Genomic DNA, 18987 nt, shown 5'->3' on the forward strand with positions numbered 1-18987 from the left:
CAATTGGTATGTAAGTAAGTTTAAGGTATACAGTATAATGGTTTTAACTACATATATTGTGAGATAATGACTGCAGTAAGTTTAGTTCATATTCATCATTTCATATGGATACAATAAAGAGAAAAAGAAAAAAAAAATTTTTTAGTAATATCTACCCCTAATGTAGGGCTTGAACTCATGACCCTGAGATCAAGAGTTGCATGCTTTTCCAACTGAGCCAGCCAGCCACCCCAAAAAGAGAAATTTTCACTATGATGGGCACTCTTAGGAGTTATTCTTTTTTTTTTTTTTTTAAGATTTTATTTATTTATTGGACAGACAGAGATCACAAGTAGGCAGAGAGGAGGAAGCAAGCTCCCTGCTGAGCAGAGAGCCCAATGTGCCCTGGGATCATGACCTGAGCCAAAGGCAGAAGCTTTAACCCACTGAGCCTCGCAGGTGCCCCAGGAGTTAGTCTTTTAATAACTTCCCAAGCAGTGTTAACTATAGGCCTCATGATGACATGTTGAACATTATAATCTTGGCATTTATTTATCTTATAACTGGACATATATAAGTGAGATTATATGGTATTTGTCTTTCTCTTTCTGACTTACTTCACTTAGCATATTCTCTCAAGGTCCATCCATGTAATCACAGATGGCATATTTCCTCATTTTTTATGACTGAATAGTAGTCTATTATACATAGAAATACATATATTTACAAATCTTATATATCATAGATATGAGGATTGGATATTTACATGCAAAAGACTAAAACTAGACCCTTATACTACCACAACTTCTTTATACATTCATTCCTTGTTGGATACTTAATTTGGTTTCATGTTTTGGCTATTGTAAATAACGTTCAGTGAATACACAGATGCAGGTATCATTTCAATTTGAGGTTTTCATTTCCTTTGGATATATGTTCAGAAGTGGAATTGCTGGATCATATGCTATTTCTGTTTGTTTTGGGTTTTTTTTTCAGTTTTTTAAATTTCATATAATTAACATTCAATGTTTTGTTGGTCTAATGTGTACAATATAGTGACTCAACAATTCTATACATTATTCACTTCTCATCATGGTAAATGTACTCTTAATTTCCTTCACCTATTTCAACCATACCCACCTCCAGTGTGGTATCCACCAGTTGTTCACCTATATTTATAAGTCTGGGTTTTATCTCCTATTTTCTTTGCTCTTTTATTTCTTAAATTCCACAAATGTGTGAAATCATATAGTATTTGCCTTTCTCTCTCTGAATGATTTCACTTTGCATTATAACCTCTAATCCATCCATGCTGTTGCAAATGGCAAGATTTCATTTTTTATGGTCAAATAATATTCGTGTGTGTGTGTGTGTATGTGTGTGTATTCCACGTTTTCTTTATCCATATCCATTCATCTATTGATGGGCACTTGGATTACTTCCACAATAAGACTATTGTAAACAGTGCTGTAGTAAACATAGGGGTGCATATATCACTTTGAATTAATATTTTTGCATTCTTTTGGTAAATACCCAGCAGTGGAATTACTGGATCATATGGCAATTCTATTTTTAATTTTTGAGGAAGTTCCATTCTGATTTCCACAGTGGCTGCTTTAGTTTGCATTCCCAGCAATAGTACACAAGGTTTCCCTTTTTTCCACATTCTTGATAAAATTTCTTTCTTATGTTTTTGATTTTAGCCATTCTGACAGGTGTGAGATGAACGTCACTGTGGTTGACATTTGCATTTCTCTGATGACTGATGTTGAATATTTTTCATGTGACTGTTGGCTATTTGTATGTCTTCTTTTCAGAAATATCTCTTCCTATCTTCTGCCCATTTTTAATTGGATTGGTTGTGCTTTTTGTTGAGATGTGTTGAGATGTTTAAGTTCTTTACATAGTTTAGATATTGTCCCCTTATCGAATATATCATTATAAATACCTTCTCCTATTCTGTAGGCTATCTTTTAGTTTTGTTGATTATTTCCTTTGCTGTGAAGAGGGTTTTTATTTTAATGTATTCCCAGTAGTTTACTTTTGCTTTAGTTTCCCTTGCCTCAGGAGACATACCTAGAAAAATGTTGCTATGGCCTATGCCAGAGAAATTACTACCTGTGTTTGTTTTGAGTTAACTTTTGTGTGTGGTGTGAGAAAGTGGTCCAGTTTCAGTCTTTTGCATGGAGCTTTCCAGTTTTCCCAACACTATTTGTTGAAGAGACTTTTTCTGTTACCCATTGCCTTCTTTGTCAAAGACTAATTGACCATGTAATTGTGGGTTTCTTGGGCTCTCTATTCTATGCCATTGAACTATGGGCCTATTTTTGTAATGAAATAATACTGTTTTGATTACTACAGCTTTGAAGTATATCTTGAAATCTAGGATTGTGATATCTTCAGTTTTGTTCTTTTTCATGGTTGCTTTGGCTTTGGGGGTGAGTCTTTTGTGTTTCCATACAAATTGTACAATTACTTATTCTAGTTTTGGTATCAGGGTAATGCTGTTCCAAATTCAAAATGAATTTGGAAGCTTTGCTTTCTCTTCTATTTTTTTTTTAATAGTTTGAGAAAAATAGGTATTCAGCTCTTCCTTAAATGTTTGGATGAATTCACTATTGAAGCCATCTGGCCCTGGACTTTTGTTTGCTGGGAGTTAGTTTTTTTTTTTTTTTTTTTTAATTGTAGTTACTGATTCAATTTTATTGCTGGCAATGAGCCTATTCAGCTTTTCTATTCTCAATCCAGTTTGGGAGGTTAAGTTTCTAAGAATTTATCCATTTCTTTTAGGTTGTCCAATTTGTTGGCATATCTTTCTCTTTTCTAAAATTTTATTATGTTAGTTTTTGATGTAGTGTTCCATGATTCATTGTTTGCATATAATACCCAGTACTCCATGCAATACATATCTTTCATAATTTTCTCTTTCATAATATTCTCTTATAATCCACTATATTTCTATGGTGTTATTTCTCCTTTTACATCTCTAATTGTGTTTGAGTTGTCTCTGTCTGACTCTGTTTCTGCCTTTCTCTTTCTTGGATGTGTCTGGCTACAGGCTTATCCATTTTGTTGATCTTTTCAAAGAATCAGCTCCTGGTTTCAATGATCTCTTCTATTGATTTTTTTAAGTTTTGACTTTTTTTTTTTTTCTCTGCTGTAATCTTTATTTCCTTCTTTCTGCTGGTTTGGGGGTTTTGTTTGTTGTTCTTTTTCTAGCTCCTTTAGATGTAAAGTTAGATTGTTTATTTGAGATTTTTCTTCCTGAGATTTTTCTTCCCGAGTCCTGTATTGTTATAAATTTCCCTCTTGGAACAGCTTTTGCTACATCCCAGAGATTTTGGACCATTGTTTTTTTTTTTTTTTTTTTTTTTTAAATTTTCTCTTTGATTTCTTAGTGACCCATTCATTATTTAGTAGCATGTTATTTAGTCTTCATGTATTTGTGTTCTTTTCTTATTTTTTTCTTGTGGTTGATTTGCAGTTTCATAGTTTGTGGTCAGAAAAGATGGATGATTTGACTTAAGTCTTTTTTAATTCATTGAGACTTGTTTTGTGGTCTAACATGTGATCTGTCCTAGAGAATGTTCCATGTGCACTTGAAAGGAATGTGTATTGCACTATTATAGGATGCATTGTTCTAAAAATATCTATTAGATCCATCTGGTCCAATGTATCAATCTATTAGATCCATCTGGTCCAATGTATCAATCATCAAGGAAACAGTCTGCTGTTTCCTTGATGATTTCCTGTTTGGATGATATATACATTGATATAAGTGGGGTATTAAAGTCTCCTACCATTACTATATACTTTTGATTACATCTTTTATATTTGTTAACCACTGTTCTGTGTATTTGGGTATGCCCATGTTGGGTGCATAAATGTTTACAATTGTTTTGTCTTCTTGTTAGATTATTCCCTTTATGATTATATAGTGTTCTTCTCTGTCTCTTGTTATAGTCTTTGTTTTAAGCTGCTTTTCTCTTTCTGCTTTTAGAGTTCTCTATCACTACATTTTTCCATTTTAGTCACGATTTTGGTGTGGACCTCCTTGAGGTGATTTTTCTGGGGCTTCTCTGTGCCTGCTGGATCTGGTCTGTTTCCTTCCCCAGATTTTGGAAGATTTCAGATATTATTTCTCCAAATAAAATTTTCTGCTCCAATTTCTCTCTCTTCTTCTGGGAGATGCAAATGTTATGATGCTTGATGTTATCACTGAGTTCCCTTCACTTATTCTTATTTTTTATTATTCTTTTTTTTTCTCCTATTCATTTTGATTGCTCTTCATTTCTGCTTTCCAGCTCACTGATCCATTCCGTTTTCTCTAGTCTACTATTTATTCCTTATAGTATATTTTTAATTTCAGATACTGAATTCATCTGTGACTTGTTCTTTTAATGTATTTTTCTGTCTTTTAGTTGAGAGTCTCACTGAGATCCTCCACTCTTTTCTGAAGTCCAGTGAGTATCCTTATGACCAGTATTCTAAATTCTCTGTCAGGAGGTGCCTGGGTTGCTCAGTCAGTTAAGCATCTGACTCTTGATTTTAGCTCAGGGCATGATCTCACGGTCATGAGATCAAGCCCTGTGTCAGTCTCTGCACTCAGCCCTGAGTCTTCTTTAGATTCTCTCCCTCTTCTTCTGCCTCTCGCCTTGCACCCGAGCTCTCTCTCTCTAAAAAAAAAAAAATAAATAATAAAAATAATCAATTCCAGGTCAGACACATTGCTTATCTCCATTTCCTATAGCCTCCTTGCTATGATTTTGTCCTGTTCTTTCATTTGGGACATAATCATTGTCTCCTCATTTTGTCTAACTTTCTGTGTTTGTTTCTCTGTGTTAGAAAAGTCAGCTGTGTCTCCTGCTCTTGAAAGTAGTGGCCTTATGAAGAGGTCCTGTAGTGTTCTGCTGTGCAAAATTCCTTGTTCACAGAACCTGGCCCTTCAGGGGGGTGTCTCCTTTGCACATTGTGTGTACGTTACTGTTGTTAGCTGAGCCACATTTGCCTTCAGTCCAGTCATTTGCAATGGTTATCTTTGCCTGTTGTGGGTAGTGTTTGATCCCTTTGTTATTAATGGGCCAGTCTGAGACCGCCTTGGGCTTGAGTAGTTACACCAGACATTTGCTAGACAGAGATTCATCCCATTGAACCCCAGGGTGCTCTCCCTGTGTTGCTCCCTGAAAGGTCTTCACTAAAGGGAAGGACCTGAAGTCAAACCAGATGTCTGCCACCAGCCTATGTCTGGGGGCACAGGAAAACTAGTGTGTGTAGTTATCTTCCCTTCTCCCTAGAACAGGAGTCACTTTGGAGTGACGCTGCCCGCTGTTAGGACTGCTTGCACAATGCCATCCTTTTGGCACCACTTTTGGGTGATTCCTGCTGAAGGGAGGTTGGTGGACCTGCATGAGAATGTGAGGGGTGGAAGGCAGGCACTGTCAGGAGGCTAGGTGGAAAATATTCATTTTGGTTTTCACATGTATGTTGTTACCTAGGCCAGAGGGCAGGATGGAAAAATGATGCCTGCCAGCTCTTTTGTCCTTAGAGAAGTCCCTAAAGACCCCTGTCACTCCAGCACACATTCTGAGTTTAGTAAATAAGTCTCCTTCTCATATTTTTCAGGTATTCTTCAAACTGCTGTTTCTATGCTAGATCTCAGTGGGGCTATTTGTAATGCTCTGGCTCTTTAGGGACAAGCACTCATTTTCCTGTGGCTCTCTGGCTCTCCCAGAGCTGAGTCTGCTGAATTTTTAAAGTACCTATGTTGAGCCCCACTGGTTATAAAAACTTGTGAAATTAGACCCCTGTGGTTTTCAAAGCCAAATGTAGGGATTTGTCTTCCTAGTGCTAGTGCCCCCAGCCCCATGCCTGCGTTGCCTCCTGTGGGTCTGCTCCTCCCCCTTCTCTGGGTTTGTAGTGTCCTTCCCTCCTGCAGAAAGTCTTGTGGGTCAGCTGGTTCCCAACCATGTCTCTGCTCTCCCCACCATTTTCAGTGTGACCTCTTCTCTATGATTAGCTGTGGAGAGTCTTTTCTGCCAGTCTTTGTGTCCTTTTGGGGGTAATATACACTGCTGTGGGGGTTATCTAGGGATCTGTGGGTCAGATGACCTTAGGATCCTCCTATGCTGCCATCTTCTCTAGAACTGGTATTGGTATTTTTAATTTCCAGAGGAACCTCTATACTGCTTTCCCTAGTGGCTGTGCCGGTTCATAATCCCTCCCACAGGGCTCAGTGTTTCCTTTTCTCTACATCTTTCACACCATTGGTTATCTTTTGTCCTTTTGATTATGGCCATCCTAAAAGCTATGAGGTGATATTTCATTGCAGCTTTGATTTGCATTTCTCTAACGACTATGGTCTTAGCACTTTTTCATGTACCTGGTGGTCATTCATATATCTTCTTTGGAAAAGTTTCTATTCAGGTCATTTACTCATTTTAGTTGCATTGTTTTTTGTTTGTTGCCATTGAGTTCTATGAGTTCTTTATTCTGGATATGAAATGTTTATCTGATACATGGTTTGCAAATATTTCCTCCCCTTCTGTAAGTTGTCTTTTCACTTTATTGGTTGTTTCTTTTGCTCCGTAGAAGCTTTTAAGCTTGATGTAGTTCCACGTATTTTTTATTTTGTTGCCTTAGCTTTAGGTTTCATATCCAAAAGTCATTGCCAAGATCCACATCGCAGAACTTTATGTTTTCTTTCAGGAGTTTCATGGTTTCAGTTCTTACATTTAAGTCTTTAATCCATTTTCATGAGGACATAAGATCGGGGCCTATTTTCATTCTTTTACATGTGAATGTCCCGTTTCCCCAGCAGCACTTAATGAAGAAACTGACTTTTCTCCGTGGAATATTTCAGGCTTCATTGTCAAATATTAGTTGATTGTATATTCCTGGATTTATTTCTGGGCTCTCAGTTCTGTTTCATTTATCTTTTGGTCTGTTTTTATACCTGTACCATATAGTTTTGACTACTATAGCTTTATACTACAGCTTGAAATCAGAAAGTGTGATGCCTCCTACTTTGTTCTTCTTTCAGAGGATTGCTTTGGCTATTTGGAGTCTTTGGCAGTTCCATATAAGTATTACACTTGTCTTTCTACTTCTGTAAAAAGAAAAAAAAAAAAAAGAACAGTGCCATTGAAATCTTAATACAGATTTCAAGGGGACACATACACACTGATGTTTATAGCAGCATTATCAACAGTAGCTGAATTATGAAAGAACCAAACAGTAGCCGAATTATGAAAGAACCAAATGTCTATCGTCTGATGAATGGATAGAGAAGATATGGCAAATATATACTCAATGGACTATTACTCAGCCATCAAAAAGAATGAGATCTTACCATTTGCAGTGATGAGGATGGAGCTAGAGTGTATTATGCTAACAGAAATAAGTCAGAGAAAGACAAATATCATGATTTCACTTTGATTTAAGAAACAAAACATATGAACATAGGTGGAGAAAAAAAAAAAGGCAATCCATAAAACAGACTCAACTACAGAGAGCAAACTGAGGGTTGCTGGAGGGTAGGTAAGCAGGGGAATGGGTTAAACGGGTGATGGGTATTAAGGACGGCATTTGTGATGCGTGCTGGCTGTTATACATAATAATGAATCACTAAATTCTACTCCTGAAACTAATATTACACTATATGTTAACCAGAATTTAAATAAAAACCTCAGAAAATGTATTATTTAAATAGTTTTGGTGATATTGACATTTTAACAGTATTCTTCCAGTACAAGAATACAGGATTCCTTTCCAATTTTTAATGTGTTCTTTTTATCTATTTATTTTATCAATGTACTGTAGTTTTCCAAGTAGAGAACTTTCACTTGCTTGGCTAAATTTATTCCTAAGTGTTTGTTTTTGATGCTCTTATAAATGGGATCATTTTGTTTATTTCTTTTTTCAGATCATTTGTCATCAGTATATAGAAAAACTACTTGTTCTGTATGTTTAAATCTTGGGGAGAGGTTCTTTGGTATTTTCTCTGTATAAAATCATGTTGTCTTCAAATAGGGACTTTTTTTCTTTACAATTATGATGCATTTTATGTCTTTTGTTTGCTTGACTATTCTGGCCTGGACTTCTATGTAGAATAAGAATAGTATGAGTAGACACTCTTGTCTTGTTTTTGATCTTAGACAATAAGCTTTCAATTATTAAGTATAACATTGGCTGTAGGCTTATCCTATGTGGCCTTCATTGTGTTGAAATATGTATCTTCTATAATTTATTAAGATTTTTTATCATGAATGTATGTTGAATTTTATAATGTGCTTTTACAGTGTCTATTGAGATGAACATGATCTTTTTTTTGTTCATCCAATCAATGTGCTATATCACATTAATTGGTTTGCATACGTTCAGTCACCCTTGCATTCAAGGTGTGAATCCCACTTGGTCATGGTGAATCATCCTTTTTTTTTTTTAAAGATTTTATTTGTTTATTTGACAGACAGAGATCACAAGTAGACAGAGAGGCAGGCGCAGAGAGAGAGAGGGAAGCAGGACTCGATCCCAGGACCCTGAGATCATGACCTGAGCCGAAGGTAGAGGCTTAACCCACTGAGCCACCCAGGCGCTCGTGAATCATCCTTTTGATGTGCTACTGAATTTAGTTCATTAGTATTTTGTTGAGAGTTTCGGCATCTATATTCTAGTTTCTTTACTGGTAGTATCCTTTTCTGGCTTTGGTATAAAGGTAATGCTGGCCTCATAAAATGAGTTTGAAGGTGTTCTGTACTGTACAATTTTTTTTAAAAAATGTGAGAAGAACTGGCTTTAGTTCCTAAGTGTTTGGTAAAATTCACCAATGAAGCATCTGGTCTGGGCTTTTCTGTGTTGGGAGAATTTTGATTATTGCTTCAGTCTCCTTACCAGTAATTGGTCTATTCAGATTTTCTCTCTCTTCCTGATACAGTTTTGGCGAGTTATATGTTTCTCAGCATTTTCCTGTTATTTCTAGGTTGTCCAATTTGTTGGCATATTCTTGTTCATAGCAGCCTCTCATGATCCTTAAATTTCAGTGGCATCAGTTTTCAATGTGTCTTTTTTTATTTATAACTTTGTTGATTTGGGTCCTCTTTTTTCCTTTGGTTTGTCTAGGTAAAAGTTTGTCCATTTTGTTTATCTTCAACAAACACTCTTGATTAGGTTAATTATTTGTATTGTGTTCCTGTTCTCTATTTCATTTATTTCTGTTCTATGTTATTTTCTTTCTTCTAACTTTGGTCTCTGTTCTTTTTATTTCATTAAGATGTAGAGATAGTTTTATTGTTTGTTGTGTGTGTGTGTGGCAGGGTGTGTTGGGGGTGTGTGTCTTTCTTCCTAATGTAGGCATTATTACTATGAACTTCTTTCCTAAAACCACTTTTGCCGCATCCCATTAAGTTCTGGTATGTTGTGTTTCCATTTTGTCTCAAGACCCCATGTTTCCCCTTGACTTTCTTCTCTGATCCATTAGTTGTTCAGAAGAGTGTTGTTGAATTTCTGCACGTTCATAAATTATTCAGTTTTCTTGTTACTGATTTCCAGCTTCATACCATTGTGGTCAGAGAAGATATGTGGCATAATTTCAGTCTTTTTGAATTTTCCAAGACTTGTTTTGTGGCCAAAAACATGGTCTCTTGCAGAAAATGTTCTATGTGCACTTGAAAAAAATGTATATCTTGCTGTTGTTGAATAGGTGCTTTGTATCTCTCTGTTCTATTTGGTCTAAAGTGTTGTTTAAATCTGATTTCTTACTGATTCTCTGTCTGGATGATCTATCTATTGTTGACTGTGGGGTATTAAAGTTCTCAACTACTATCATACTGCAGTTTATTATTCCTTTTATTTCTATTAGTTTTTGCTTTATGTATGTATTTAGGTGCTCAGATCTTGGTCACATAAATATTTATAATTGTCATATCTTCTTGGTGGATATATCCCTTTATCATTAAGGGACCTTCTATGTCTCTTTATACCATTGTTAATGTCTGTTTTGTGTGATATTTGTATAGTTATCTGCTTTGTTTTTCTTGTTACCATTTGCTTGAAATGTCTTCTTGCTTCCCTTACTCTCACTCTTACACTAAAGTAAGCTGTAGAACCGGAAGAGTTAATGTGAGTTCCAGTTTGAAAGCAGGAAAGCTCAAGATTCAAGCAAAGAGACACTATTTCAGTTTGAGTCCAAAGGCAGAAAAAGACAAATATCTTAGGTAAAAACAGTCAGGCATGAAGAGTTCCGCTTAACTCAGGGAGGTCCCACCCTTTTGTTCCATCCAGGCCTTCAACTGAATGGCTGAGGCGCCCTCACATTGGGGAGGCCAACTGGCTTTACTTGGTCTACTGATTCAAATGGTAATCTCATCCAGAGATGTCCCCACAGACACACCCAGAATCATATTTGACCACATATCCAGGTACCACATAATCCAGTCATGTCAACCCATGAACATCACAAGGGGCCAGGACATTTCACATTATCTTCACCCTATTCAAGAGGTGAATGGTTAAACAAACTGTGGCACATCCATGCCTTGGAATACTGATCAACAATAAAAAGGAACCAACTATTCATACATACAATATGGAAGAATTCCCAGAGAATTGTGTGAGTGATAAAAGCCAATGCCAAAAGGTTACATACTGTACAATTCCATTCACATAAAAATCTTGAAATGACCCAGTTATAGAAATGGAAAACAGGTTAGTGGTTGCCAGGAGTTAAGGAAGTAGAGGAAGCTGGTAGGGAAGCAGGTGTGGTTATAAAGGGGCAACGTGAGTGATCACTGAGATAGGAACATTATCTATTTTCACTGTATAAGGGATACACAAACCTCAGAGGTGATGAAATTGCATAAAACTAAATACAAAAACACACATCCCAAACATATGGATGCCCAGTCAAGTTAAATCAGAATTGCTGTGTGCTGTCTGGTGTCTGCACATTTCTACAGTCACTCCTCAGCTGATTCTAATATTAAATCAGACTTAAGAGTCATTGACCAAGGTATTTGCAAAGAAATAACCTGATAAGAAATTTACAACATATTTGCAACACACTGCTAGAGACAGCAGTTCTGTGTAATAAGACATTAAAATCCCCAAATCATTAATTCCTATTTAGATGTAAATGATATGTAAATCTAAAACAGCCCTCCAAGGATTCTAAATCCTTGCTACTCAAACAGCTCCAGGACATCATCTGGGAGATTTGAGAAATGCAGAATTTCTCATCCCACCCCAGATCTCCTGAATGAGCATTTGCCTTTTATGGATATCCCCAGATGATTCAAATTCACTGTAAAGTTTGAGAAACACTCATATAAATCCTTCCTTAAATGTATATGCTCGGGGCGCCTGGGTGGCTCAGTGGGTTAAAGCCTCTGCCTTCCGCTTAGGTCATGATCTCTGGGTCCTGGGATCGAGCCCTGGGCTCTATCCTCAGCGGGAAGCCTGCTTCCTCCTCTTTCTCTCTGCCTGCCTCTCTGCCTACTTGTGATCTGCCTGTCAAATAAATAAATAAAATATTAAAAAAAAAATGTATATGCTCATGGGGCGCCTGGGTGGCTCAGTGGGTTAAGCCGCTGCCTTCGGCTCAGGTCATGATCTCAGGGTCCTGGGATCGAGTCCTGCATCGGGCTCTCTGCTCAGCAGGGAGCCTGCTTCCCTCTCTCTCTCTGCCTGCCTCTCTGTCTACTTGTGATTTCTCTCTGTCAAATAGATAAATAAAATCTTTAAAAAAAAATGTATATGCTCAGAATTTTCTCATAAACTTTTCAAACAATTGGTAGAGGGCATAGTTGTAAATAAGTCAATCTATTGTGATGATAATTTTAAAAAATTGATTGGAGAGAGAGAGTGTGACTGTGCAAGCCTCTGTTGTACAAGTCCGGGAGGAGCAGAGGGAGAGAACCCCAAGGAGGGTCTCCGCTGAGCACCCAGCCAGATGCAGGGGAGACTCGATCTCACAACCCTTGAGATCATGACATGAGCTGAAACCAGGAGTCAGATGTTTAACTGACTGAGCCACCCACTTCCCCCATTGTAATAATTTCTATGAGGAAATTAAATCTCTTAAGCCTTCAAATGGCATTTTTAAAAACACAAGATGTTGGTAATACCTAATATAACATGTAGTGGGAAATGTTCTGTCCAAAACCGCTGCAGCGTGTACACAAAATAATGGGAGTGGCTTTCACAACTCAAAGAAGCTTTAATTGCAGCTGATGAAATCGCATTTGGGATTCATCTTTCCAGTGTTTGGTGTTTGACTCTATCTTTTATGTATAGACAGTTTGGTTTTTGTCTTCTTGGGCGCAAAGGAGTCCTGATGTTTAGGTTCTTTTCATAGAATTACTGCTCAGCCAGTTGAATGGCTTTGGAGGTGTCAGCTTCCTTGTCAGTCAAGACTGCCCTCCATGGGGCTCTCTCGCTAGTACTCGCAGAGACATCGTGGAGTTTATCCTTGGGGGGCAGGACAGGCTCCGTGGGTAAGGATCTCTAACCTTCCCACTTCCCCTCCCAATTTTTAATCAGAGTTTAATCAGGGATCTGTTTTACCTATTGTGCGTTTCATGCAATATCATTTGAATAGCTTTCTAATTTTTTAATAAAAAAAGCTAGAAGTCATTGCTAATTAAGGTTTCTTGGAAATACTTTGATTTCAAGTTTAAGGACCATGGGATATTGATGTCTACTGGACACAAAGCATGTGCAGCATTTAGAATAGTGATCTTCATGTGGTGGGCACTAACTCAACATTTTAAAATTGATTCTTACCAGTCCACCAGCCCCTCAGAGTTGCACTGCTGAGCCCAAGTGAGTTTGGAGTACTGTGTAGGGACATTCAAACACCCGTTCTTCCACCAACGGTTTTATGTGAGTCTGTGCAAGTTATGTAATGTCCAGATAGAGTATTCATAGATAATAATGAGTCCCACAGTCCCTTAACCACAACTCCAGAGTCCAAACAGCCTGAAAAATAGAAGGTTTTGTAAATGAATTAGAGGCAACTCGGACCTGAATATAGATGGAACTATGAATAGCTCTAGGGTATCCCGCTCAAACTGATGGGTCATTGCAGAAATATTAGGTACAGGTGCTGGCTTGGGGTAGCGCAGGGCACTGGACGCATCACAGCAGTCTGTGTTGGGTGGGCCGCCAGGTAGCTGACCCTGGCAGGAGTTGGGAGAGCCAGAGTCTTACTGGGGATAACTCCTGGGAGACATTCAGGGGGGATGAAGCAGGGTCCCATAAGGAAGGCCTGCAGGACACCTGGCAGCTGTTTGTATTAGCAGCATCGCTGGGTTCCCGAGCCGCAATGGGCTCAGGTCTTGGCTGGGGACTGACTGCCCAGAAAGACAAGGCCTTGGCTTGGAAGGATGAGGCCAAGGTGCGGGCCATTGGTGGTTGAAGGCTGTCGGCTAGCTGTGTTCATTACGGCAGAACAGAAGGTGCTTTGTCAAGTGCGATCCGAGAGGTACCATGCCACAGTCGCCACACAACTGTTTCTTCTTTTAAACAGCTTCAAGGATGTTTTCTGCACCTTAAAATTGGCCTGGGCAAAGTGTGCCATTCAGCAATCTCAGTCAGGGCGTGCGGTTGTATAACAAAAACCCTGACCCAGTTTCAGAACGTCCCCCCCAAATGTTAGCAGTCTCGTTCCACTCCTACCCCCAGTACAGAAACATTCATGTGTCTTTCTGCCTTTATGCTTCTGACTTCACTAGCATTTTTATCCAAATAGCATCATATAACATGTAATATTTTGAGTCTGGCTTCTTTCACTTGTTGTGTGTCTTTGGGGATGATCTGTGTTGTGGCATGCTGTCTTTAACATGTATGTACACATTTTGCATCTCCATTTTTCAAAGGATGGATTGCCTCCACTTTGGGGCTGTTGTGAATAATGTTGCTGTGAACACTGGTGTACAACTCCTGGTGTAGACACATTTTCATTTCTCTAAGAGTGAAGTTGCTGGGTCATATGGTAAAGTATGTTTAATTTTCTTTCTTTCTTTTTTTCTGTAGGTTTAATTTTTAAAAGAAACTGCCAAACAGGTTTCAAAGGGACTGTACCATTTTAGTAGTCACACCAGCAGTATACGAGGGTTCTAGTTTCTCCACATATTGGTGTTGCCACAATTCTTAGTTACAGCCATTCCAGAGGGCATGTGGGTATCTCATTGTGCTTTGAGCTTGTTTCTTCAATGACTAATAATGTTGAGCCCCTTTTTGTGTTTATAATCATTTCTGTATGTTCTTGTGTGAAATGCCTTTTTCCATTTTTTATCTTCTTAACAAATAGTTCTTTACACAATCTAGATAAAATTGCTTTATTAGATATATGGTTTGCATTTTCTTCTAGTCTGTGGCTTGTCTTTTCATTGTCTTACGGTTTCTTCTGAAGAACGAAAAAAAAAAAAGGAACTTTGAGGCCCGATTCATTTGTGAATTGTGCCTTTAGTATCTATTTCATATCTAAGACATCTTTGCCTAACTTAATCTAAGATTTCCTGCTGTGGTTTCTTCTAGGTATTTTATAATGTCAGTTTTATGAACATCAGTGGCTCTCAGATGAGAATTTTGCTCTCCGGGGACCATTTGGAACACCAGGAGACCATTTGGATTGTCAGAGCTGGGTGGGGTGTATTACTAGTGTCTAGTAGGTAGAGAAGACCAGTGATGGTGTTAAATGTACTCCAGTGCATGGCACAGCCCCCGACAGCAAAGAATGATCTCATCCAGGATGTCAGTGGTGCTGAGGTTGGCAAGCCCTGACCTGGGTTTCTGGTCCATTTTGAGTTAATTTTTGAGTATGGTATAAGGTAAGGATCTACACATATTTTCTTTTGACTTTGCGTGTGAAGGATATAAGCGTACTTTTTCTTCTTGTTTTTCTTTTTCCATGACATTTGTTGTAAGGAATATCCTACTACATTGCACAGCCTGGCACCTTTGTTGAAAATCAACTGACCATAAATATTAAGATTTATACTTAGATTCTCTATTTTGTTCCCTTGATCTATATTTCACTTTTGTGCCAACACCACACTTCTTGACTGCTTTAATTTTATAGTACATTTTGAAATCCAGCAGAGTAAATCTTCCAACATAGCTTTTTCTAAAAAACTGTTTTGTCTACTAGGGTTTCTTTGCATTTTCATATCAGTTTTTAGCATCAGATTTTCTTTTTTTTTTTTTTTTAAGATTTTATTTATTTATTTGACAGAGATCACAAGTAGGCAGAGAGGCAGGCAGAGAGAGAGGAGGAAGCAGGCTCCCTGCTGAGCAGAGAGCCCGATGTGGAGCTCAATCCCAGGACCCTGGGATCATGACCTGAGCCGAAGGCAGAGGCTTAACCCACTGAGCCACCCAGGCGCCCCAGCATCAGATTTTCAAATGCAACAAAAAAAGCCACCTGGGATTTTGATGATTACATTTAATCTATAGATGAATTTGAGGAGAACTGACATCAATATTGAGTCTTCTAATCCAAAAATTTGGTGTATTTTGATTTTTCTCAGCAGTGATAGGTTTCAGTATACATGTCTTACATTTCCTGAATTTTTTTCCTATTGAATTTTAGTTGCCATAGTAAATGAAATTGTATTCTTAATTCCATTTTTGAATTATGTATTGCAGTGCACAGAAACACAATTCAGTTTTGTATATTGATTATAAATCTTGCTTACCTTGCTCATTTATTCCATATTATCTTTGATTCTTTATTATTTTCTACAGGTAGTAGTAACCTTTCAGAATAGTTTTACTTCATTTCCAACCTACATGCCTTAATTCCTTTTTCTTGATGCCTTCTCTGGGTGTAATCGGCAGTACAGTCTCACAGAGAAATGCTGAGAGACATGTACCTTTCAAAATTAAAATATAGAGAGCTCTGAGATACTTCTTAGCTCTGTGTTTCAGATAAGGGATTACCAATCTGTAGCAACTAACTTCTAGGATTATTAGATTGCATGAGGTACCAGCTATACAATGCTTAGTGTAATTCCTGACCCAAATTAGCATCCTCCTAAAATGTTACTTTTTAGAAAGAATCTCAACCAGTCACTGGCAGGCCAGCATTTGGAATCAGAACTTGACACGGACAGTGCAGGTCTAGGTGGTCATCTGTGGCTGATGGGGTAGGGGACAGTCCCTAACATGTCAGCACAATTTTCACTGGCCTCCTGGGAATCTTTGGTGTTGTGGGAGCTCTGCCAAGTACCTGAGCTTCAAGGTAGCCAAGCCCACTGTGGCTGTGGATATCGCGAAACAGGGTTTATAACATGGAAGGAGGGGCAGAGGCCTGCTGAGTTGTACGGAGGCTCAGTTGTTCTTGGGGCTTGAGTAATAGTAGGGGATTGTCGGGGGGGCATGTATACGATTAAAACTAAGAGGAAACCCTTTTTTCCCAGCACATTGTTATTTCCTTCTTCAAAGGTTTATCGTAGAAGCGGTTACGCAAATTTGTGGAGGGACTTGGAGTTTATTAAGGTTGGGATGACAGCAGAGATGAAGGCGGGTAGCACGGGGAGGGAACGGTACCAGCAGGAAGTCTGCGTGGCACCTTCAGCCTTGTGAACACTTAGTATTTCTCTCCTTTAGAAGGTGACCAGTTAGTGTGTGTGCGATTCAGCCCACTGCCAATTCCTCTGAAGGAACGGCAAGCATTGTGTAGCCAGTGGAGGCCATGGTCTCTCGTTGGTAACTCTCTCCTCACCATAAACTAACCCAGAGAAGCACTAATTACTGCAACACTCCCATACCTGTCTTTATTAGTTACTTTGAGAAGAATCTCAAGTAGGTAAAAAGGAACCCTAATAACTGATTGATAACCTTTGTGTCTAGGATATGAAATGTCAGTGAAGATCTTTGAGTCCAACCAGGAAACTTAAGGTGTTCTTTGATCTCAGAAATAAAACAACTAAAAGGAATTCCCACTCTTTATTTAACAGTATAGTGCTTCCATGACCAAGGTTCTGTGACCTTTTAATCATGATCATCATTAAAATACTAAGACTGGCATTACATAGAAGAGGCCCAAATAGAGCTGGTCAGTGCTTCTTTAAAGCACACATTCAGTCATCAGAAAGGCAAACGGAGGAGGTTCTTTATATAAAAACCACAAGGCACACAGGTGATGATATAAAAAGGCATCGCTTCTATGTCCATTCCTTCTCTCAGTGTTTGCTTATGTCAGTGTCTAGAGACAGCTTTGCGAGCTATTGGCAGCAGCCCCTGGTGTTGACTGGTGGCTCCCTCACTGCGGCAACAGGTAGTTGTCAAAGGCACAGACCTTGTGCTGAGTGACTGAATCTAGAGAAAGAGAAAAGCGGGTTAGCATTTACAACGGCCAACCATACAGCGGAATAGAAACCTTTTTATTTACACAAGGTCCTATTTTAAAATCTTACATGGCTTAGAGCTGCCCTGTCTGTACGTCCACATAGCACATGTGGCTACTTCAAGTAAAATAAATGATTCAGTTCCCGTCACACGAGCACATTTTAAGGGCTCAGTAGGCACATACTCCTATAGATACTGGACATACAAGGTGTTGGCATCATGGCAAGATGCTACGTCAGGGTGGGAAGTTTGCCAGTCTGTGGCATGGAAGACCAGAATTCAAATCTCTGCTCACTACAGAAAATACTCTCTGGTGGCAAAGTCTGTGTAACTACGTAAGTTGTCCATACGGCACAACACATTCTAGGCCGTGTAGCTAGCCTATCTACCTAGCTGAGTACTTCAGGCAGAGTAGAGTTAGTAAGCAGTTTCTACCACTCAGGTCTTTCTCTTTCCATTGAAGAAGCTGGACTAGTGAGCTCTAAAGTCCTGTCAGTCTGAAGGCCTGTCATTTCATCAAAGTCACAAGAAGTCCCCTGGTCCAGAATGAGCTACAGATGCAGGAGAATGTACCACTCCCAGCCCTGCTTGTAGGAGGATGAGAGAGGCACGCAGTGGGTTGGCAACACTGATGGAACTGCAAATTAAGTCACAGTTAACTTAATAATTACTATTATGGGATGTCCACAGGGATGGACAAATTATATTGAAGGATCTTAAGATGCCACAACGACAAGCGATAGGGAGAAAGTAAAAAAATAGGTTTGTTCTGTGAATACAGGAAGATAGTGGAAGACAAAATGGCGCATCTTCGGTGTAGGTCCCAAGAGTGTCCCAGAATTTAGTCGTGGCCTGCCCAGGACAATGCACCTTCCCACAAAAGGTCTGAGCCAGTGAGCTGCATTTCAGACGGGAGGCGCACTAACACTTGTTTTATATATTATATACATGATACATTAAGATTAATATGCTGACATGGCTTTTACGACAATTAGTAGCACTAAGCACAACCATTTACTTCTCTGCACAATGCAGTGAAGTGACAGTATCATGATTTACGTTTTAGTGTTAGTCCTTCATTCGTGGTATGTGTTGGACATATTTTCTCTCTGTCATTCACCTTTTGACTTTTCTTATGCAAAGAAGTTTTTAGGTATGCATTCAGATTATGTAAATCACTTACTGCGTCTGGACTTTGAACCATAGGTAGAAAGCTTTTCCCTTTACCTTGTTTTAAAGCAATTCACTCCTATTTTCTTCCAGGTGGTAAAACTCTGTGGATTCAATTTTTACACCTAAGGTTTCTGACGGGATGTCATTTTTGAAAGCCAGAAAAGATTGCAAAAAAGATGGCAATCTTGTCTAATTAATCAAAAATCAAATATAACACAATGCCAAATATTTCTTTTAAAAAAAATGGTGACATACTTGTAAAAAAATTAACACACTTATTCTGATGTTTACATGAAAGAAAAAATACGTAGCAAGACAATTTTGAAAAAAAGGAATAGTGAGAATATGATACACTAGATACCAAAACACACTATAAAATTACAGTAGTAAAATAGTATGTAATTCGCACAGAACCAGATAAATGGGTCAATGGGAGAGTCTGGAAACATGGCCTTACATATGTGGGAAATTAACAGACGAGTCAAAGGG

At 38.5% G+C, this 18987-nt stretch overlaps 1 protein-coding gene across 1 annotated transcript in view; it reads right to left on the reverse strand.

The window, feature by feature from the left end:
• Positions 1–16909: 16909 nt before the first annotated feature.
• The window catches only part of MCPH1 (microcephalin 1), a gene marked incomplete at its 5' end in the record, with an annotated part of 247131 nt that continues 245053 nt past the window's right edge, over positions 16910–18987 (reverse strand). The window contains one exon of the mRNA XM_082715851.1: positions 16910–17295. Coding sequence (XP_082571977.1) covers positions 17240–17295 — 56 coding nt within the window. The 3' untranslated portion in view covers positions 16910–17239. The remainder of the gene's footprint in view (positions 17296–18987) is intronic.

Source organism: Mustela nivalis (assembly GCF_964662115.1).
Source record: "Mustela nivalis genome assembly, chromosome: 20".
Taxonomy (NCBI): Eukaryota; Metazoa; Chordata; class Mammalia; order Carnivora; family Mustelidae; genus Mustela; species Mustela nivalis.